The sequence below is a fragment of the Tyto alba genome, unplaced genomic scaffold (genome assembly GCF_018691265.1).
Source record: "Tyto alba isolate M040663 unplaced genomic scaffold, T.alba_DEE_v4.0 Super-Scaffold_32, whole genome shotgun sequence".
Classification (NCBI taxonomy): Eukaryota; Metazoa; Chordata; class Aves; order Strigiformes; family Tytonidae; genus Tyto; species Tyto alba.
The window spans coordinates 5144233-5166709 of NW_024881307.1; the positions used below are offsets into that span (position 1 = coordinate 5144233).

The 22477-nt window shown below is 44.4% G+C and overlaps 1 protein-coding gene across 2 annotated transcripts in view; it reads right to left on the bottom strand.

Moving 5' to 3' along the window:
* Nucleotides 1-22477, bottom strand: part of UBASH3B (ubiquitin associated and SH3 domain containing B) — a 75406-nt gene that overhangs the window by 21447 nt on the left and 31482 nt on the right. Inside the window, exons 2-5 of one of the 2 annotated variants that reach the window (XM_032998201.2) lie at nt 5859-5912; nt 5072-5258; nt 4387-4585; nt 2033-2202 (exon numbers count right to left, since the gene is read on the bottom strand). In XM_032998201.2, coding sequence (XP_032854092.2) covers nt 2033-2202; nt 4387-4585; nt 5072-5258; nt 5859-5912 — 610 coding nt within the window. Of the gene's footprint in view, nt 1-2032; nt 2203-4386; nt 4586-5071; nt 5259-5854; nt 5913-22477 lie in introns of both variants that reach the window. The other variant, XM_042800560.1, reaches the window with a different exon arrangement.

Genomic DNA, 22477 nt, shown 5'->3' on the forward strand with positions numbered 1-22477 from the left:
CTTCAGGGAATTCCTGCCACTTCCTGCTCTTTGCCTTTGGAAAGCTTTTTTAGTTATTTACTGCTTCCTGCTTTGATTCCAGTTGTGTCTCTGATAACCAGGAGGGAAAGGGAGGGGATGATTTTTCAGAGTGAGCGAAAACATGACCATGTGCTTAAATCTAAGTGCCCTGTTAAAAATGGAAGCAAATTCTTATTGGGACGTGGAATTTACACAGTGGATGGTGACCATTTTTGGTTCATCTTCTCATGCTTGATTGGAAAGAGAAGTTCTCCTTGTTGCTGTTGCTTTTGAAGAGAAGGCAGAGACACTGTTGGGGAGGCTAACAGGTTTGACTCTCTGACTCCCTGCTCTCAAAACTGTTCAAGAGAATGCACAGGAAAAAGCAGAGGTGGTGAGAAACACTGGGATGTGGCCTCATTGTTTTATTCGTATTTCCTAACATGAACAAGATTAAGTTAGAAGGTGGGGGAAAGATCAGTGAGTGTAATTCTGTGATCTTCTTCTCACTGGAGCATGAGGAATCCACATGTATTAAATATCCATCAGTAACTTTCCTTGGAAATGGCTACAGCCGTCCCCCATTTAAAAGGAGAACAAACGTGTTATTGTCCCTGGCCAAACCTAACTTCTCCAATGGCATTAGGCAAACAAAACCCATCATCTGCTGAGCAGCTCTGATCGCCTGATGGTGTCAGCCCGTTTGCTCACTAATTCTCCTTAGACTATTTGTGCTATCTTCAAAGGAAGATGGAAACTAGTCACTGTCACCTGATACCACAAGGCCAGAACTTTCACACATGGCTGCCTGAAGTCAGATATGCAAAGATGTGAGCTGGTTTTCATCAGCAGCTCCTTCTGCAATCAGTGATAGTGTTGACTACTTGCAGCTTCTAAAGGACAAGATGACTCTGGATAGTAAAGGAGGCTGTCAGGCTTGAAGCATGGCCCGGGCTGGGTCAGAGCACCGTGCACGGGAGGCTTCAGCTCTCCAGAAGTTTTGGCATCTGTTTACTCTGTGGTGTATTGTGTGCTAGACTGAAATAATCTTTTCCCATTCTGCCACAGGTTTTGTGTGTCTCATTCTGGACAATGCACTTTGGTGGGGTTTATCACCCCAACCTTAGGAGTCTAATTAGCTGCCTAAGCCTGAGCAGGGACTTTCTGGAGGTTCCCTCCTCCAGAAGTTGATTCATCTCATCCTGAGATAGACATCTTAGGTAGGTCAGATGACTCACTTTCTGGAGGTGCCTGTTTCTCTGCACCGAGCCTCAGTGCAAAGGGAACCTCAGACTGGCTCAGACTTAGAGGTCTAACTTGGGAATATTTACAGGCAGGTTAGATGAATCTCACGTGTGGTTTCTCTACGCCCAAGATCCCAATCTACAAAATGGAAATACTGTGGTGTTTTTTTTTTTTTGCATATTGTGTTAGAAAACAGTATTAAGAAAACTATGTTAAGACACTTAGATACTGCAGTTATATAATCCATGAGTAAGTGAAGTATACAGGCCATGACGGTAAATGTTTCTTACATGGTGAAATGAAATGCTGTGACTAGTAATAATGTCAAGTCTGTACAGAAGAAATGGATAGCAGTCATGTTAAGATACTGGCCCCGGTTCTTGAGAGACTGGACCAGTTTACTCTGAGTGAACAGGAGAATCATGGTTAGAATTAATTAATCTGGCCGGACATTATTCACACAAGAAGCAATAAATGAGGTGTGTGAAACAGCAAGTCTAGACAGTATGAGTAAAAAAGGGCAAGATGGTCTGTGATCTTAACAGATGACTGGTGGGATGTGGGAGATTCTGGGTGTCCTTGTGGGACCTGAGGCAAATTCCTTAATGTCTGTATAGTCTGCACTGTGTATCCATACTGTTTGCAGCAGGGGACATGGGAGTCATTCAGCTCGCAGCTTGTGAGCACTCTTGAGCTGCAAATGCAGCTAAGACAGCCTGCAACTTTGCTGTTTTTTTTTTTTTTTTTTTTTTTTTTTTGGACTGAAACTAGCTCCAAAAAAATTTACCTCGTGATTAACGAAGCGTATGTCTCGGGAGAATATCGCGGCCACCCAGTCGCAGCCCAGCTTGACATCGATGTTCTGCGCTAACTTCTCCAGCGTGGGCAGGTGGCTGGTCTGGAAGTGATAGGCCAGCGTCACGTGTAGCTGCTTCTTGTGGGGCTCCACGTGAACATCTGCAACGAGAAGATGTCAGTTAACAACAAGCGACTGTCGCGATTAGCAGCTTTTCGAAGGTATAAGTGTGTCTATCGCCTCCGAACAGGAGCTGGGAGCTGAACTTTTCAAGATAGTTCAAGTGGAACAAATTGTAGGCTGGTTTATGAAAAGGTTTTGGGGAAGTTAAACGTGACTTCCCTATATATGTTGCACCTTGGCTTAAATTATTACAAGATTTTTGGTCTGATTCAGTCCTGAGTCACACCATGGTGGTAGACAAGGCATCCTTGCCAAACTGCCAAATGTCATTTGTATTCAGAGAACAATGGATTTCTGGATGGTGTGATAACAATTATTGTAATTCTGAACCCACTTCGTCTTCTGCCAAAAAAGAGAATTTTCCAGGAAAGAGGTGGACTTTCTTTCATTAGCAGATAAGGATCTCTCCAGAATAAGCAAGTTAAAAATCATAATTTTTACTCTCCCTCCTCTTTTCTCTCTCCTACAGAAGCAATTACAAATCCAAGGAATTTACAGGTTCACGTGAGTTGATTAGATCTTTTTCCTGCACATCAGTTACATTACCAGTTTTCCCCACTGAGGGTGAGGTATTCCAAAGTTGTGGAAACAGTGATATGATGACTCAAAATGATCCTCCAGAAAAAGAATTTTTATTGGAAGAAGATTCCAGGAAGCAGAAAGGTGAAAGTGTGTGAAATATTGGACTCTTCCAGTAGATGTGGAAATCATAGGATACGTTGTTTGCATGTAATTTATTCTTGCTTATTCAACCGAAAATTGCAATTAAATTTGACTGATTATTCAGTTAAAATTGCAGCTATTCAGAGACTTGGCTCCAAGAGCCAGCCAGAGGTAGCTCTGCAAGCTCATCCATCTTTTTTTTTGATCAGCAAGAAAAAATATGCTCTGCATCTCTGAAAAAGCCCCAGAGACTTTAATGTGATAACCTGACCAAGCTGTGGACTGCAGTGCAGCAATCGGCTTCCCCTAAGAAAAGAACCAGTTTGGTCTGAATTGGAGCAGTTGCAGGGGCAGAAGCTTGCTGGAAGTAATTGATGCTTCCTTCTTCTAGGCCAGTGTTTTTGGAGTAAGAACTGCCCCTTGTGACTGTGTCAGTTTGGAGGGTATGTCTGTGCTGTGCAGGGCAACACTTGTACCATTCTCGTGTGGCTGCATCAGTTCTTGGACCCGCCTAATGTCACTGTGCCTGTCGCTGCCTTCCAAAATGTGCATTTGTAAAGATAACAGCCATTTCCTCCCTCTTCTAAAGGGAAGAAAAACTCTAGGTCGCTGTCAGGAGAAAGCAATGCATTTCAGAGATGTGATGAACCCATGACACGTCTGTATCTCTTCCTTTGAACCAGGGGCAGAGACTTGTAGCTGTTCTGCATGGTGTTATGGGGTGCCTGTCTAGCACAGAAACACCCCAGGGACTCAGAAGTTGCTATATCTTGATGCACTTCAGCTCCAACATAAGCCTGTGATAATGCAGGACTAAACATGCTGTGCCTAGTCCATGCTGGGAACTACAGTGACGGCGTGTGGGAGGAGTAATCAGGGAGCTATTATAGTGCTCCAATGCTGTTCTGACTTCCAAGTTTGGGGGCAATCGGAGGGCACCTGGAGAGCCCATCAGAGCATGGGGTGCTCTGGTTATCTCCCCACTCCCGGCTCCTGACGGGTTCTCCCCTCCAGAAGCAGTAGAGGACCAGGCAATGAGCCAGACGTGTTGGTACTGAGATTTGAAGAAGTTTCCTTCTAGGTTGACAGGGCACTTGGGGTCTTCATCCAGAGTCCTGTTTGCATCTCAGAAATTCAGCAAACAAATGAACACGGGCTTTATATGGCTGAGGAAAGTTTTGTGGCAGTGGCTTGAGGTAGCGAGTGGAGCAGGAAATGTGTCTATCTGAAAGGTTAAGGAACCACCAAATGTCAACTTCCCTTTCAGGAGATAACACTTGAGACTAAGTGTGAGGTGAACTTTCAACTGCAAAAGAGCTGAAACCCAAAGCACCCAGTACAGTGTTCCTCTTTGGTTCTTAGCCTTCAGGTCACTTTTAAAAATCAGGTATTGGCTTAATGAGCTTCATTTCTTCATGCCATTAAAACTTTGGTTTCTGAAAATGCCCAAGCCTTGACCAAGCCATGAGCTCTTTGTAGCTGCCAGCATAGTCACTCACCTGCTTTAGAAGCAGCCTCTGCAGCAAAGTCTGCAGCAAACTTCTTGAGCACCTCAGCACTTTCTTCCTTGACAAAAAGCCCAATGAAGTTTGAGGACGTGTAGAGCTCCAAAGGCAAAGGGGCAGGGAATTTGCATTTCCACCGCATCACCGTGGCCTGCAGAGCTTCAGTGAGAGCATCGACCTTGCTGTCCTCACACTGCCAAAGGAAACAGGACAAGCATTTCTCAGGTGGCTAATCATTCCTTACCCCCGTGCTTAACTCCCTACTGCAGTGGGTAGAGGAAGGAAAGGCTTGGGTGGGTGGGCGTGAATGGTCTATCTTTGCTGTAACCCAGTGAGAAAAAGCACAGGGTCATAGAAAAAGGTATGTTTAGAAGTCATCTGCCCCTCTCTTGTCCTCAAAGCAGGACCAGCTATCCCCAAGTAACCTTCCTAACCTCACCCCTCCCTATGCTGTCTATTCTCATGTTAACGATCACTTGAGATGATGAGAGTTTAGTCTTCTGCTGCTGAAAACAACCCACTTAAAAACCAGTTACGTCCTCAACAACCCCCCCCAACCCGTGAGCACAAACCCTTCTGCAGTGACTGAAGGAAGCGTGTAACATCTCCAGTCAGAGCCTGGCGAGGGCTGCTCATGAATGCATGCATAAAGGCGACGGAAAGAGGAGCTCTGGTTTACCATGAAGAACTGGCAAAGGGTGATATGTGGGAAAATGTTGTGAGCTTTGTTCTTCCCACAGATCTGCTTTGACTGCTGCCAGAACTCAGACAGCTTCTGAGCCAGGGGGCCGGTGGGGCGCAGGTAGAGGACGTATTCCCGAGGCAGGGTGTCATCGAGGAATGGGTCACCCACATGGGAGAACAGCCTGAGAGGGAGACAGAACTGTTAGACTGACAGATAAAGACATCTTATTTTTTCAGAAAAATCAGCTTCCCTATCACTCCCTTTTGTTCTCCCATTATGGAAAAAATCAGCTCCGGCAGGTCAGGCAGAGGTGCACTATCTCACTTGCAGCCCATTACCATTACTAAGTAATATAGAAAATTGGGTTTTAGTTTCAGACTGAGGCTCTGAAGATCTAACCCAGGTCACTGCTTCTGCCTTTCTGACTTTCGGTGTATAAAACACGGGGAGGAGAGCACTAGAAATTGCTCAACATCTTTGAAAAGGCAGCTCTCAGTTTTCTGTTTAGATGCTAGGGTGGAGAGAGTAGTGGTTCCTTTCTCTTACCTTTTTTTGCTATTAGTCAAGATCACAAACTCTCTCAGACAAGGCTTGTTTCTGGTCTGCTTATTTACAGCACTTAATGGCTCAATAATTTTGCTAGTGTTTTTCAGATAAAACATGTTTTACGTGTTTTATACAAAACATAGTGGTTTTCATTCCACGTTCTAATGGCGAGAGTCTTAGATGTTAAATTCACTATTTCTTTTACTCTTTTTAACATTTATTAGTTCATACCAACCAGTCGCATGCTGCTTGAACACTTCTTCCACCTGTAGATGCCAGTGCTTTTTGTCTGAAGAGAGAACAAAATAAAAAGAATATTTCAGTGATGCTGGATTATATGGCTATAGTCACATCTATTGCTTGAACCTGGGTCCTTGCTGGGGGAGGGTTGTAATGGTGTTTTTAGAAACCTGCAGAATACTCTTTTCAGACTGATTCTCTCAGCCCTGGGCTTTTCTTTCAAACGTGCTGCCTGTCAAATAGCTGTACGCAGTTTGAGGGGCAAAGTCATGCAATCTATTTAAAGTATGAGAGATGGACCTCTGGGTTTTCCCTGCTTGGCCTGGTGTTTTTCTGGGCAGTGAAGCACTGGCTATTGGCATTTAATAACCTCTTTACTGGTCATTTGCTCAGCATGAAAATCAAAAAGTTTGGGTCTGGAATTGCAGACATTACAATGGCACTGAGGACAAGAAAAATTCAACTGCCACGAGGGGGCACAAACCAGAGATTTTTCAGGTTACAATAACTTGCCAATATTTGCTAGCTCCCTTCTGTCCTTGATACGCTGAAAGTGCTCTTTTGCTGATTTCCCTTCAGGATGCGTGTAAATCCCTTTTCACTCCAGCTAGGAAGACTCAAGTCTCCCGTTCAGCAAGTTTTCTGGTTGCAGAACAAGCCAGCGCAGTGCTGTTTAACTTGTAGGCATGTAATAGTGTTTTCCAAATGCTTGACATCAGCACTGAAATGCAGCTGTGGATCAGCTCAGCTTTGTAACGCTAGAGACTGCCAAAATGAGGAATTCACCCAGAATCCAAATGGCCTAAATATTTAGCAAAAAGGATAGAAACGTTAGGGTCGTGGAGCAGAAATCAGGCTCTCCAGTTGGGTATCAGGAGGCAAATCCCTCACGAATTTCAAGATGATTTCAGAGCTTCCTACTTTAAGGGAAGAAGGGCAGTATTGCTCTCAAACAAGTACTACAGGTCTGGTAGGAAGGAGGACAAAATGAACAGGATGCTGGTTTAATCTAATAAACTAGCACACACTTGAACAAAATGGTGTGGGTGGAGGAAGGTCTGAAGAGCAAGAAGCCTTCACAGAAGGTGAGAGTGGGGTCTCCAGGCAGCTGTCCCCCAAAGCCAGGAAAGGGATTCTGCAGATGGGCAGTGCCAGAACAGGATCTACAACCTACAGAGCCACCACGCTGCACCGGTAGACAGGGGTGCCTTCCCTAGCAGAGAAATGCATTCGGGCTGCCATTTGGTGTGGGAAGCACAAGCAGGAGGACAGCACAGGGACTGGTGAAGGTGACAGCTAGTTGTGGTCTCCTGGTGTTAATTTGGCCGAAGCAGCTGCCTGCCTTCTGCTCTGTGGGTTATATGCCATGTCTGAGAGTTGCCTGCTCTTAGCGACAGAAAATCTGACTGAGGACAGGAAAACTTCTAGTTTACACCAGCCGCAACCTAATCTTACTAAATATGGTGTGTTACAGCTTGGTAACAGTGCAAAAGACTTGCTGATATCTTTAAGCTAGAGGGAACGTGTCTGACCAAAGGGACAAGATCAATGTACTATGCACCCTGTGTTATCTGCTGGTTGGTTATAAGAAGAGGGTCCAAGTGAGGAAAAAGGGTCGTGACTCTGGGGTCCAACCCACGTCTCTAGGATCAGGGCAGCTGGGACCCGTCAGCATTTCTTGTTTCTGCCCATAGCACTGTGTAGGGTATTTACTGCGCTTCTGTCGCCCTTTCTGTCCACGGTGATGCCTTTCGAAAGCACTCTGATAACCATGTGGGAATATGCAACGTTACCCACCAGCTCGTACACATGTGTTGTTGACTCAGCTGTGTTTCAGCTCTGCCCTTGGCTTCCCCACCCCTTGAATATACATATTTCTGTTAATTTTGAGAGTAAGAGGAAGGCAGAAAGATAATGCTGCAAAAAAGGGCTGTGTTGCAAATGTGTGATTATGAAAATACTTCCTCCTGAAGCATTTTGCTGCCCTTATCTGCCAGCATTCATCTGAGATCAGCAGAGTGCTAGTCCAAGCACCTGCCTTCTGGAAGGATGTATCTTGCGTGGTCAACATCGTAGTTGGGTCTGTTCTATCTTGCTGACCTTTCCCTAGTCTGGCTCAGATGCACTATGAACAACAGCCGCTACTTTGCTTTGAAAAGTGGTTCAGACAAGAGCAAAGAGCAAAAAGCTCTCCCCTTACGCAGGCTGGGGACCTTTCAGGGAGGCTGCTCCTTGAGCAGAGCGATGGCCGGTTGCGGATTTCCCCTACCCTGGTTTCATTGTCCCTTTCTGTTAGGTTGCCTTTGCTCAGTTCACCTCCCCTCTTGCCTGGGTTGTTTATGCTCTTTAAAACACGACTAAAACCTGGCTCTCCTGACCATGTATCTTGCCATTCAAGTGTGTCTGTGTTGCATCCCAGGCAGTGCATTTAAAACACCCTCCCAGTAAAGCTGTGGCTTGAAATGAGCAGTTTCTCCCGTTGCAAAGCGAGGGCAGGCAAGCTGGCTCTCACTTGTTATTTACTCTCCAGACCCCAGAGCAGATCTCTGAAGGAGTCATGCACAATCTAGCAGGACAGACGGTTCTGCCACCCACCCTTGTTGACTCGTTCGCTTAATGAATTGATGTTTCCTTGGAACAAATCGCACAATAGAGCTCTGCTGGAATTGACTGCAGCTCCTTCTCTGCTGCCTTTGTGCTCCTGGGACCCCAAAGGGCGGTAGAAAACATTAGGCTGGGCCCCATGCACATTTGTTCATGTGTGATTTCAAAAGGTGCCTATCTCTTCCACAGGGACAATAAATTCCCTTTTCAATTTAATTTTCAGTGCAAGGAGGAAATACTGCATAAAGCAAACAAAAGCCAAAGTATATTTTTATCAGGGGGGCTGAAGCTTTTTTTTTTCTTTATTTAGTGCTGGGAATGGTGATGATGACTGATAGCCTCTGGTTAGTCAGAAAACAGGGCATGCAGTCCATCCTTCCCAAACACCCTCCTCTGTAGCCACCAGCCAGAACCTGCAGAGGACCCATTCTCCAGGTGCTCCAGCCCCACGGCCCTGTCAAGATCAACTTTTGAAAAGTTGACTACTCAAAACTAGACACAGCTATGTTTTGCCACTTTCAAAAATGGCCTGATTTTCACAACTGCTGAGTGCAGTGGGAGCTGGAAGACATATTCTGCTCCTGAGAAAATCAGGTCACTTAATTAGGTGACTAGCTATAGCTTAGGTACTCAGATTTACTCATGCTGGGTAGTAAGTGTTGGCTGTAGTACTGTAGCTAATGGTAAGAAGTGGTTTTGTGATGCAGATACACCAGAAAAGAAAAAAAAAAAGTGAGAAAATAACATATTTTTCAGAATCTAACAAACTGGCATCACACATTAACCATTTCTGGTCATGCCTAAGTTGCAGTTGGGATTCAGATTTGAGGTGAAAGGCTCTGTGCAGTATTAATATTTCCTCAAGCCACCCAATTCCTCTATCTCTTAACTCGTGCTGCCTCTGAGATGAAGTACAGGGAAATCATTTAACAATGCACAGCAACACGCAATAACTATTTTGAACAGACAACAGGGGAGATGCTATGTCCAACTGCAGGTCTGGAAATGAAGAGTTATGGGAAGGGGAAAGAAGATCCCAATACCAGTGTCTCCCAAAAGGGCTGCAGGTATTTTAGCCACTGCAAAGAATTGGATGTTTTTGATTCTTCAACCTCAAAGGCTTCCCTGTGACACTCACCAAGTCACAAGGAAAGTCTTCCTCCACTCAATCACTGGTTAAACAGTGCCAAAATATCACTAGGAAGCGTCCCAGCTAAACAGTTGACCCCTCAGCCTGAAACATTACAGAAGAACCCGTGTTGCTGCCCTGGCACATATATTAATGCGTAAATGGTGCCCATTTTAATTCCGGCCCACTTAATGAGCGAGCACACAGCTCTGCTGGCTGCAGAACTTAACTCATTACTGTTGAAGGATTTTTGTCTTCCTGCAATTTTAAGGTAGGAAAAAAAGGTGACAGGGGAATGTCAATTCAGCTAGGAAAATACGTATCAATGAACATAAAGTATAATGGCAAAATCCCATTTACTTCAGAGGAAATGACTGTAATGGGGATTGATGCATTATAACCATAAAGAGAACCTTCAGTCTCAGAAGCACCACACAGAAATCCTTCCTCTGTAAGTGCTCAGCTTCCTTACTCTAGCCCGGTGCAAAAAAGGAGGGTGTGTATGTCTGCCAGCAGTGCCGTAGTGCGCCGGGTAACGAACTGCCATGCAGGAAAGCCAATGCAAACAGCACAAGAGCAAGGGATGGAGGTGAACGGTTTTGAGATAAAGTTCTTTATCTGCACCTGCATGATACCGTATCGCTAAAAAGGCATGCCAGTGTCGGGGTGTCGATGCCCGCAGCAGCGGTCAGCCGACGGCCGTGCGGGGTGGCCGTGCGGGGTCCCCAGCCCCGGCGCGGCCCGGCGGGGCTGCGGGGCCTGGCATGTGCAGGCCCTCAGAGCAGGGCCCGCGGCAGGCAGTCGCTGCTCCTCCTCACACGTTCAAATACACCGAGGCTGAGTCACGCAGCTGGTCTGGACCCTCGGGCCCGGAGAGCCTGTTTGTTCTCCAGAAGCAACATCTAATTCATAGAAAGTTGGCCCCTCTGGCTGCCGCTTAGGACTGAATTTCCCCGTTTCCGCTGGCTCTCCCTTTGCTATAATAAGCCTAGGTTCAAACCCTGCCGTCGGCAGAGCTGGCCTCCCTCAGTTCGTAAGGGGGAGCTTGCTCTGCTGTGTGTTGCCGCTCACAGAGGCAGCAGAAAGTGCTCGGAGCAGTCTCTACCTCAGATCCACCTACGAGTTGTCTGCCTACGGAGGCACCAAGGGATTTGTGAATGAGCAATGGAAGGATGGAGGCAGCCTGTAAAAGAAAGGGAATGACTAAATCCTTCCTTTCATTATGTGCCTCAAGCCTAGACAAACTTCTTATCCGTGAACAAAACCCCTCGGAGAGATGAATTCATCATTTCAAGTAGCCCTGAATCTTTGGCCCATAAAATATTTAGCTGTGTAAATAAAGATTTTTTGGAAACTGCATTAAACATGATGGAAGTACTTGGCACTCTTCATCATTAGGTTCAGTTCGAAGGACTGCCTGACATGGTAAGATAGGAATTATGGATCGTAATTTATGCCAAATGAGTTTGAAAGAAGAATGCTGTCAAAGTAACATTTTTCTTAGGAATATAAAATAGGCATCTTTATTTTTGCTTGTATGTGTGTATAAAATATGTATTTATGTAAACATATATTCAAAGAGGTATATCTATTTAATGCTTGACTTTTTTCAGTCTGTGTTGGTTAGTGGTAAAAGAACAGACAACAAAATGCTGGCTGTCTGCAGAGAATGACAAAAAATAGGCCTTTTCTAGATGTGGCTGTAGTTGTTGTTTGGGGCACGGCTGTCAGGCCAGGTACAGGTCAGAAGCTCATCAGTTAACTCCCTCTGTAGCTTACGTGTCAAACTCAGTCCTGGTGCAGGAGGTTCTGAATTCAAACCCTGCTCTATAGCAATACGTACAGGGAAGCAGTTGTAAATCTTCGCAAACAGTGAAATTCCCGGCTTTGTGTGTGTGTGTTTTCAAATTGCCCATCAAGTGACCTTTACAGATTCCTTAATTTTTGCAGTTTTTCATCAATTGTTTATACCATTAACAGTACAATAGTGGAAACATGTCTATTTTAGGCTTTCAATAAACAATTGCACACTGAAGAACAGTTTTGCCAGCAAAATTTCTGTCTATCTAATGACTTGATTATTTGATTTAGGGAAAGATACCCAAATTCCGAATAACTGACCGCGTGTTTCATGAATTGCTTAGTTGTTCTGCACACAAAAATGGCCACAGTGAGGTGTTATTTCCAAATGGTTTTCTATGTGGGTTATTCAAATATGTTCCCCTGAATTCTCAATATGCAGAATTCAGTTGGTCACCAAAAATCATATGATATCTTTTCTGTTCTTATTTGGGTGACCTTGCTTCTATAAATAGGGACAGGACAGGAAGATATCACTAGGGATCAAGTTCCTGTTTAGGGTAGGGGGTTGGGTAGGTTCCTTTTCTGCAGTTTGTCAAGAAAAAAAAAACAACAAAACCTGAGTTTTTTGCAAGACAGAAATGACTCTAACATAAGTGCATGGCAGAAGAATTACTTTTTCTTCCCTTCACTGACCTCTGGCTCAATCCTTCAAGCATTACCTTGTCTTATTCTTCTGTTGCGCTCTGCGCGTGATGGTGGACATGAAGTCCTCCTCACGTTTAACTGAGTGATTCTAATTGCAGCCACATCCTCCATAAAACGCAAGTTCATTGCTAGACGCCGAGCTCCCCTTAGGAACATGCTGTTCGGTACAACATCCCCAATTTAGGTCAGCCAATGCTATAAGCAGATCACGGCTATGTAAAGACCCAGGTCTTGCCTGAAATACAGGAACATTCTGAGGAGTAGGGGGAACTGCCTGACTGCACAGTGGCTACGGAGACTGCAAGATTTCAAACTGTGCTGTATCCTGTAGGTCACATAAATATTTATAGAAGGTGCCTGACAGCCAGCCTGATAGGGGCTCGGTAGTTGTCTTCCTCCTCCTTCCCGAGGGGTGCGTGCGTACTCCCAGCTATTGAATACCAAGCTCTGGTAATAGGAAAGAGGGAGAAATGGGAAACGCCATCAGGAATAAGTTTGGGAAATGTGCTGCTATGTATTTCTAGTTTCCATAATTTAAAATGTTCATTTTTTCAGAGGACAGTCCAGCTGGCAAACTGCAGTCTGGCCACATGATGATGATTATTATTTTTAAGTGCAAAGAGTGAGGGCCTGGGTGTGTGTCTCTGTTTTACGTGTTTATTTTTTAAAGTTATGTAAGATTTTGAAGGCAGATTTTCCCCCCCCCCTTCTTTAGCACATGTGTACTAAGTCATTCCCCTAATCCTCTGCTTAGCTGGCTTGTTAAAGCAAGACAAGAGGGAAGTACAGACTCATAAAAAGTGTCCGGGATAAAGGCAGGAATGTAGCAGCCATTTAACATTTTTAAAGAGATACACAGTTTAAAAAGGAAACAGGATATTATTTTCTTTAGAACAATAACAGTACAGCTTTTTTATGAGGCATGGGCTTAGATGTCAAAGTCCTGAGCTTGCATTTGCATCCACTCCACCAGGTTCTGTGTGAAGGAGGAGGACCGAGGTGCAGGTATTTTGGACGATCTGAATTGGTCACACACTATAGAAATTCCTCTGTCCTTTTATTCTCCCCTTCAGCCTCAGGTGCAAATCCTTGTTACTAGTTTTGCTTACTAGCATGATACTGGTTTTCTTTTTAGTTTTTGTTTTGGATTATATTTGTTGCCTGGCTTCCTAGTTCACTTCCTCAAGCTTTTCCTCCTATGTGCAAATCTAGAAATATACTGCTGCTCGATGAACAGAATAACAGGAGTCCTGAAGCTGGAGACTTAAGAAAATGATGTGTCTTACAGTTCCCTACTAAACCCATAAGAGTTAGCAGTGCCTCAGCTGGCTGATTCAGAAAGGTTCAAAATTTTGACGCAATCACTGGAAGAGGGTGACAGGGTTAAGTAAGACAGGTAATATTAAGACAGACAGGTAATAATTGCTGCTGTTCAAGGATTTGCAGAATTCTGAATATTAGAAAAACAGTCAAATGTAGTTAATGCAAATAAATTAAAATAGAAGGTGGTTACAACTGGAGTACATTCAGCAGAGGCTTGTCCCCTTCAAATGCCTCGTTTTAATACTAGCCAGAATGCTGCAGAATGGCCAAGATTTCATTATTCAAATAGCACAGTGCAGGAGAACAGGAGCTTTCATCCCAATACTATTAATACATTTTTAGCTAACCAGGAAGACAATGTCTTTGTAAGGAGCCAAGTTAGAGGTTTAAGTATGCTCAAATGTACCATCTGGAGTTTCAGTGATAGCCTGAAAAGGAAGCAGTTGTCATGCTGATTGGAAATAAATAAGTTCCCTTTCAGCCTTCAAGACAAACATGATGCTTTCTTCCTTCCAATTGCTCTTCTTCCTATACAAGAATGAGCTGGAATGAAACAGAGATTGGCCATATCTGTTTTCGGTATCAAGGTCCTCTTATCACTAGAGCCTCTTCTCCCCGTCACGGGTGGGTTTTAGGCAGTGTGGACCTGCCACATGGCTGGCCCGAGTGGGAAGCCCGCTCGCGGCACGCGGTGCCCGGTGAGCACAGCTCGACACGTGAATCGTGATTGCCTCGCTGCCACTTGGTGAGCACCCGCCCCTCCATCTGCCACCTCGCCGCTCGCTCCAGGTGGCACAACTCGACTTCGGCCACCGCTGTTCCAGCAAGTGCCCAGCACGGCTCCAGCTGTAGCACCGGGACCCGCTGCCAAAAAAACTTAGCCATGGCCACAGCGATGGAGCACACCCCGTACCAAATTCGGAGAGGGTGAGATGGGAGGTGAGCTACCTGGTGTCACACAGCTCACGGAATGGATGGGTTTGTTATGGATGCTCTGACTGGCTTAGGGCTCCCTGGAGAGACACGTGCTTGCTCTTCTGCCCCCACTTCCTTAAGGCAGCCCCACTTTGCCCCTTTGTATGTAGGATTTTTTAGTATCATGTAGATCTTTAGGAAGAAGAAGAAGAAGAAAAAAAAAAAAGCCACAACTAGCACTTTAAAGTGCCGGTGTTAACATTTTCCAGCTTCTTGGGGTTTCAAAACAGGAAGTTTGGGGGTGGTACAGTTGCACAATTTGCCAGAAAGCCGCTGTTCTGTGAAGTCGGTGACACTGGGCTCTACCCGGAACTTGAGTCCTGCAGGCCACCGAGGCCTTCATTTTCTGGGACTAATTCTCAGCGCGATGCAAGAAGGTTTTGATATGCTGCTCCTAATACTAGGAGCCTTGTGGTTTTACCTCCTCTTGACTACCAGTGGAGAGTTGACTTGTTCTCCAGAGACGGAGTAAACCCCAGAGCTAAGGGGAAGTCTTCCCGGCCCGACAGAGAGGAAGCGGGTAGAGATAACATAGACCAATGTCAACATGGTATAGCTAAAGACTGAAAACAAAGCATTGAGCTACTCGGTTTGGATCTTGTGATGAAACTTGTGATGCAAACTTCCTTCTAGGCTACAGCCCAGATCTTTGTATCATGCATATCCTCAGAGGGAGAGTTTGAATGTTTGTCTGAACTTGCTCTGACTTGACAGCAATGAGATTTGGACTATCCCGTCCACTTATGTGCAAACAACAAGCACCCCTGAAGTTTTGTCCAAAAAGAGTGAAGCATCAGGTTGGGGCCTGCATAGCCAAATCCATTCACTGTTTCAGTCCCTGTCCATCTAGTAGAGGGAATATATCATGACTAAATCCCACCGTGGGCTCCACAGTAAGGCTTCATGGGCCTATTTGGAATTTAATGTTCAAGTTGGTCAATGCATGAGATGGAATAACTTTCTACCAAGAGGAAAGGCGATGGTTAATATCAAAGCAATATTTTGTGGTTAGTCTGAATATCTGTTTGCCAGAGATGGAAGTGTTAAGACACTCATGTTCTGACAGCTGGACTCGGCAAACTTAATTTGGTGTTCTTTGCACTAGTCAGGTTTTGCATTTTTTCCTGCATCTGGAAAAGCCTAGCTGTGTGTATTCCGACACCTGATTTTTCTTCTCAAGTACTTGTTTTTTCTTCTTTATGGGCCATGTCTGTTTATCATGAAGAATCTTACATGTTGTATGTACTAATGGACTCACAACTTTGCTGAAAAGGCAAACTCCAGAGACAGAAAATGAGAAGTAGATGCCTAGCAAGAAGATAACCACAATCTCACACCTCAAATAGATTCACGCAAAGCAACAAGAAGGAAGTCTAAGAAATTAAGGAAGGTGGAAGGAAGAAGGGTGGGGTGCTGAGATAGTTGGATTAAAGGCAAAGAGAGATACTCAAAATAGCCTTCTGCTCTAGACAGCTCTGTTCAGGAAATTTTTTAAGCCTTGTTGTTTTCAGTAGTACAAATATTTCAAGTAAGTATTCCTTGCTTATTGTTTCTTGCCATCTAGATAGGACCATCTTATGTCAATATTTGTATGGGAGACCTGAGCAAGAACCCCAAAGTGCTGTAGGATATGGGGGAAAGGAGGGTTAATGCAGCAGATGATGAGGCACACTTGCCACTGACTCAAGGCTAAAACACCCCCCCCCAAATAGTTTTGGGGTTGGGAGTGCCATGGTACTAGAAGCTCCATCTTGGGGTGAGAAATTGCACACAGGTCTCAGCCTCTTGCCTCAGAGATTTTGAAGTGTGTGGTTAAACCAGTAAGCCAAAGCTAATGTCAAAGTTTCCATTAGGGGAAAAAAAAAGTTAGTTAGCAAGCTCCAGTCTCAATTTCAATTTGGGTAACTGTATTTTGTCTTCTTCAGATCGCTTTGTAGTCCTCAGCTGATACAAGTCTTTGCTAGTTGTGGTGAGATTTCTAAAGTAATCCTGCAGACCAGGACATAAGGAAAACTGCAGTCAAATGAAGCTGTAACAAAAACTTTGGTGGAGATTTTTAGGTTAGCTCAGCTTTGGCTTGCCTCTTCTACTGCTTCTTGCCAGAGAAGGAAATTTAGGCAAATGTGGATGCTTTTATGAGTCCTATACACAAAAGTAAGGTGGGATATTGAAATTTAAATGGAGTATGCTGCATTAATATCTTTTACCAGCCTCGCCTGGCAGAAGCTGTAACAACACACAGTACAATTGTTTTGCTGTTATAACATTAATAACAATAAGAAGTCATAAACTTTTTGCCAGACTTTACACTCTAATACCAGATTATATAGTAGAAGTGTCCTTGTAATGTCTGGTTAAGTAATCTCGAATTTACACATCAGCTCTAACCAAGAGTCTCTGAAAGGTTTAAATACTAACGACGATAGGGTTAAAAAAAGCCACATTAAAAATATATATGTTTGAAGTCTAAAAGGGAACAGGAAATGAAGAATTGTGATAAACTGAGAAACAATGAGATAAAGAAGGATCTAAGAATGTAATGAGAAAACTACTACAGACTGGGAATATTTCCCTGCATACTTTCCTGATTTTCTTACGGCTTGTTAGTTCTAACTGTGTAATCTTTATTCCTGTACCTGATCATATTCTTGCAGAATACGTGAGTTACAAAAAAGCAAATAGGAAGACCTTAATGAGACCTGGATTTAGTAATTATCCCTACACCAAAGAGTACTTATGCATATATTTAACTTCAAGCATGTACTTACAGACTTCAGTGAGGCATAAGCACGTGCCAACTGCTCTTCTGCAAAGCATGTGCTGAAAGGTTATTGCAAATCAAGGCTTTGGGTTTATTATTTCTTCTGTAAGCATTTCTAAGGATTTTAAAGCAAGTGTTTGATATGATAAAGGTGACTTTTTTCATTTCAGTGATAACCTGGGGATTTGATGATAGCAAGTAACAGATGGATGTGCACTTGCTGGAACAGGACTGTAATTAACACCCTCACCCCCTCACAAAAACCCCCAAAGCAGCATACCTGACCCAAGCTCTGTCGCAGCCTGCAGCACAGCACATCACCCGCATGGCCCCGCTTCGTCCCCTCGCCACGGGATTCTCCTTGACCCAGTTCACAGCCTTCAATTAAGGGCTCCCAAATCTAGAGGGTATCGTGAATGCACTGGTTACGCTAGCACTTAGTTCTCATGTTTGTGGAGGAGTAACTTCACCTTTCTGTGCTCCGAGATGTCTGTTTAAAATCACAAGATGGTCTCTGCAGCACTCTGCAGTGCCTGGCACAGTGAGGCTCAGAGACCTCAGCAGTGCACAACCACAGTATAGATCATGAAACATGAGCTCTGTGGGTCCCCCCCCCTAATCATCTCAGTCTCTTCGGAGCCATCCGAGTCAACGCAAGCAGCATTAGGTCTTAGAAAGTGCTCAGCACACAGTTTCATCCAACTGCAGAAGATGGGAATTCCCAGGGGCTAAGCCACTGGTGAAACCTGCAAACTTTACAGCGCTGACCATAAAGGTCCTTGACTCCTGTTCGGTGTTTTGCACATCAAGAATCAATGTGAAGTGGGTCCCACAGTCTAGTTATGTCTCTTTTCTTCTCTTCCTCTCAGCATTATCATTTTAATTTCTGACACCTAAGTCAGGTACTGGGAGCAATAGGCTGGAAATAGGTAAGGAGATAGTCCTTTTGCCTGAACAAAGCTCGCTGTGTATGTGTATGAGGACTGAGACATAACCTGGCCTCTGCTATTCATGTGCTCAGCCAACATGACTTCTGATGTTTTGTGATTGCTCGGGTACCTAAATGGTGGGAGATTTGGGGTTTCCGTTTTGTTAAGTGTTTTGACCATAAGGATTCTTGGATGAAGTGTGTTGCCTAAGTATGAAGTGTTTTTTCTCATGATTTTTCCTCTGCCAGTCACCAAAGGCAGCTAGTGCTTTGCCGTAGCACTTCACCAGAAGCATCTCCTGTGTGAAGGCACACTTCATCCCATTGCCAGGGTTGTGTAGGAGGCCAAGTCTTGGATGCTTGCCTTGAAGACCTTGTTATCCAGATTGATCTTTTCAGGCAGGTATTGTTAGACAGACAGATACACATACACACTAGCATCACCTCATTTCCATAGCGTAGCTCTCCCCCGCGCTGGAGTATAAGTACTGGTGTGGGGGTGTATTTCTAAAATTATTCATGATGCAAATCTTTTACAACTAATCCCCATCTTATCTATTTTGTGTGTGTGTCTGATATCTTGAAAGCGTATGAAGAAGTGCAATTTTTTTCTTCAGTGCAGAAGGACTGGTGACAATATCGCAGCCTTTCTTTCCATCACACTGACGAGGCAGCCTGTCCTGTGCTGTGTGTCACTGATCCACTTCAGCTCTTGCTAGCCAGGCAGCCGTCACTAACAGCAGCATTAGCAAGTGTGGCACGTCAGCGGCAGTACCCAGGAAGAGCACCTTGCAGCACTGGTACTGCAAAATAATAGCTGTGCTTACGACAAGACCCCCTCTCTCGGCCCTGTCAGAGTGGGCTCTTGGGAGACAAAATAAGAAGGAGCTATAAATTAATGAATGACAGGTGCTTAGTGTGGATAAGGATCAGTTAAAAGTCCCCTTGGTTTTTAAAGAGTACTTTGTTATGCAGGCTTCTGTGATTATGGTAGAGGACCTAGACTGACATGAGCTTCCTTCTTGGTAAATATTTACGAGCTGTCTTGTGAAAAGTAGGCAAGAAAGGAGAATACTAGGTGTCAGTTCAGAATAATTATTTGCAGTAAATTTCAGAGGCTAATAGCGAGACATGTATGGTAAATCGTGTGTGTAAGTGTGCTGTAAGAGGTGGGAGAGCCCTTCTGGAGTTCAGAACCCCATTATTCCATGAGACAAACTCATTCCAGTGGGTTTCACAGGAATAGAAAGCTGTAGCCCTTCTTTTAACCCTGCCCAGCATTGCCTTCTGAATGCAAACGCATCCAGGGTGTCACTGCCCATTTGAGCCGCTGCCCTACAGACTGCAGCCCGAGTCAGCTGCAGGCTTGCCATCACCAAACCAGGAGACAGGCTTAGATCCTCAGATTAAGGCAAAAAGAGAAAATACAGAATTCTAAGTTGAGCAGGTTGAAAAAATGGAACCCACTTCTCAAAAATACTGAAAATGAAGACGTGGTGAGTTCTTCTTGCCTTTTTTCCTAGGTTTTAAAATTTGAGGGAACACATTTCAAGCTTTTCTCTGAGTTAGGCCTTACTTTAGTCTGGTTCTCAAAGAATCTCAGGCTTACAGGAACGTGCTGCATCCGTGTGTGTGTCTGCGAGTTTAACTTCCTACAATAACTTCTGAACCTACTAGTATATTTAAACCCAGTGTGACAGAGACGTAGAGCTATCAAGGATATTTCATGTCTCGCAGCTTCTGTAAAAATAGGTTTTTGGATAGCCATAAGTAACTTTAGGAGGGCACCAGCTGGAAAAGATTGTGAGATGAGCTTCCTTGTTATTAGACATCAGAGGGTCCTCACAGAAGCAGGCCCTAAGAAATGCTGCAGTCATAAGAAAAGCATCAACTATCAGAAAGACGTGCACAAAACGAGGCTTTGTGAGTTCTGGCGTTCCCGGAGCTGCTTGTTCAAAGACAGCAAAGGTTCAAAGACAGCTACAGCATGCTCTACACATTTTTCTGCCGTAGATTCATCAGGGTAGGCAGGGCTTTTGTGCAGAGAGTGAAAGCCCGAGCAAGATCAGGACTGTACAGGGGTTCAGATCTGAAAGTGCAAGAACTATACCAACACCAGTGCTTTTATGCTGTCACAGTTGCAGATATATTGGGAACATTCTGCAGAAATTACTATCCTGGGGAAGAGCAGAATGTTTCAACAAGACATGTGTCTGGGGGATCCTACAACTAGAGGAGCTGAGGCTTTGAGAAAATCAACAAATATTGCAGGATAAGGGCCTCCCAGCTGTAGATCTGCAGGCTTCTGTGCTGCCAGTGCTGTCAGCCACTGTTTCATCTGTGTACAGGCATGTGGGATAACGTAACTTTTCCTCACTCCTTCCCTGTTCTCTCAACAGATCTCTTTCTGCCAGCCTCTTGCTGCTCCTACCACCCTCAATAATTTCACAAAGCACCCTTGGGAAGCACAGATGAAATTCCATGAAATGTCACTTAGTGCGTGCACACAGGGGTTTTCTCTGTCTCCCCATGTCCCTTTCACCCGTGGCAATACATGATTTCAGGCTGCAGCTGAAAACAGATCTTTCTTGGTGCACTTCTCTTTGCCCTTCTGCAGTTTAACATTTAATGCTTTATCTCCACAAAGCATGTTAGCACACATGTTTCTATACAGGGCGCAAATAAATTGCATGGAGTAAGGCTGAAGTGAGTATCAGCACAAATTCTGTTGGTTGGAGACAGACCTCACTACCATTTTCTGCTGTTCAACACTTACTCTTTCCTGTGTTGTTTTGGGATGTTTACGGATGCTAGGCCCAGTTCTGCGTGGATTCCTGTGTGGACAGACTAAACTTCATCGAAATTACTCCATCTTGCAAGACAGATAAACATGCAGTGTGCTAAACTGCATCGAGACCACGAGCCGTTCAGAAGAGCTCAGCATTAGCCTAATTTTGCTCCCAGTGGTATTGCATGAGCTGAGCTTTTGAAAGCTGTATGCTATCTTCCCCTTGCTGTAGTTGTCTAAAAATAAGGAGTCCAATTAAATCAACGGCAGCACAAAGTATGAGGGAATGTATAATTAATTAAAAAAATCAAAGGCTGTCTTACAGTACTGATCAGCATTTAGCAATCCTGCCACCAGCTCTTACTCTTTTCATTCTTCCTTTTTAATCAGTGATTATTGTTGTATCTCCTTACATTACACTCACAAATTCTGGTAGTATTTCAGTGTGACTGCATACCCTGAGAGCAGTAAACCTAGTCACAAGAGGAAAATTTAAAACTCCATTAAAAGAGGAAGGGAAAAATTTGTTACCAGTTCCTGTCCCAGTTTTGACACTGAACTGGAGCCCCAATATTGGTGAAGGATAAAAATTTACTCACTGTGATAGTCAAGGCCTTCATTTGCAACACAGCCCTGACAAGAAACTAACCCCTGAGAGATAAAAAATTGCATGTCCAAAGCCATCTCTCCTGTAGCCTTGTGAGAAGAAGAGTAAGGAGAGGTGTACAAGCTTGGAGCTATTACTTTCCCTATTGTTATTGTTTTATTTCTAGCATTCCTGTCCCCCAAAATAGGTTTTTATTTGATCTTCTAAGAGAGAGTAAGGTGGCCACCTGTGAACACAGGGCTTTGTCACCTCTCAAAGTGTTTCACACTTTTGCAGTGCAGTGTGAAGGGAGCTGGAGAGAGTGTGTTCTTCTCAGTTACCCTGGCAGGAGTCCCCAAAAACTGTGCTGCATTCACAGTAAATCTGGAGTGACTCCATCTGGGTTGCTGGGAGCAGAATCTGTCTTATATTTTGAGTGCCAGCTGTTAGTGGGAAACAGTAAAACAACATGGAAAGAGAATCCATATCATCCTGTTCTGGTGGATTTTCATCGGTTTATGCCTAGATTTCTCCACCTTTCTTTTGTCCAGTTGAGGATATCAGGTTGAATCCGTTTCTTTGTGGCAGTAAATGTGGACAGTTAAAAAGGCACCTGATATGGCAGTAGCCTAAGGACAGACTTTTGCCTCAAGGAAAGGTTGAGGGGGATTTGCCCCATTAAACCAACTGCGGTGGCATCAGTTGCTCGCTTTGTGGGTCGTTTCAGTGAAGTGAAAGAATCTTGTGGTGGTGGCATCCTTCCTTTTAAGTGTAGTTATTGATACTGTAGATACCTGCATCTAGGCTTGTCTTCACAGTTAATAGGGTACCCATAGTGCATGTTTACTTTTGGCAAGGGTCGGCATCTAAAATGGGCCAGATGACTCATGCTCTAGAAGTGCCTGTTTCTCCCCATGGCCTGGAAGAAGAGTGAGATGACTAGTCCAGACATGGGCATCACCTACTGACATGTAAGGTTATGTGAAAGTGCGCCTGCCCTCCGTTTTTCTGT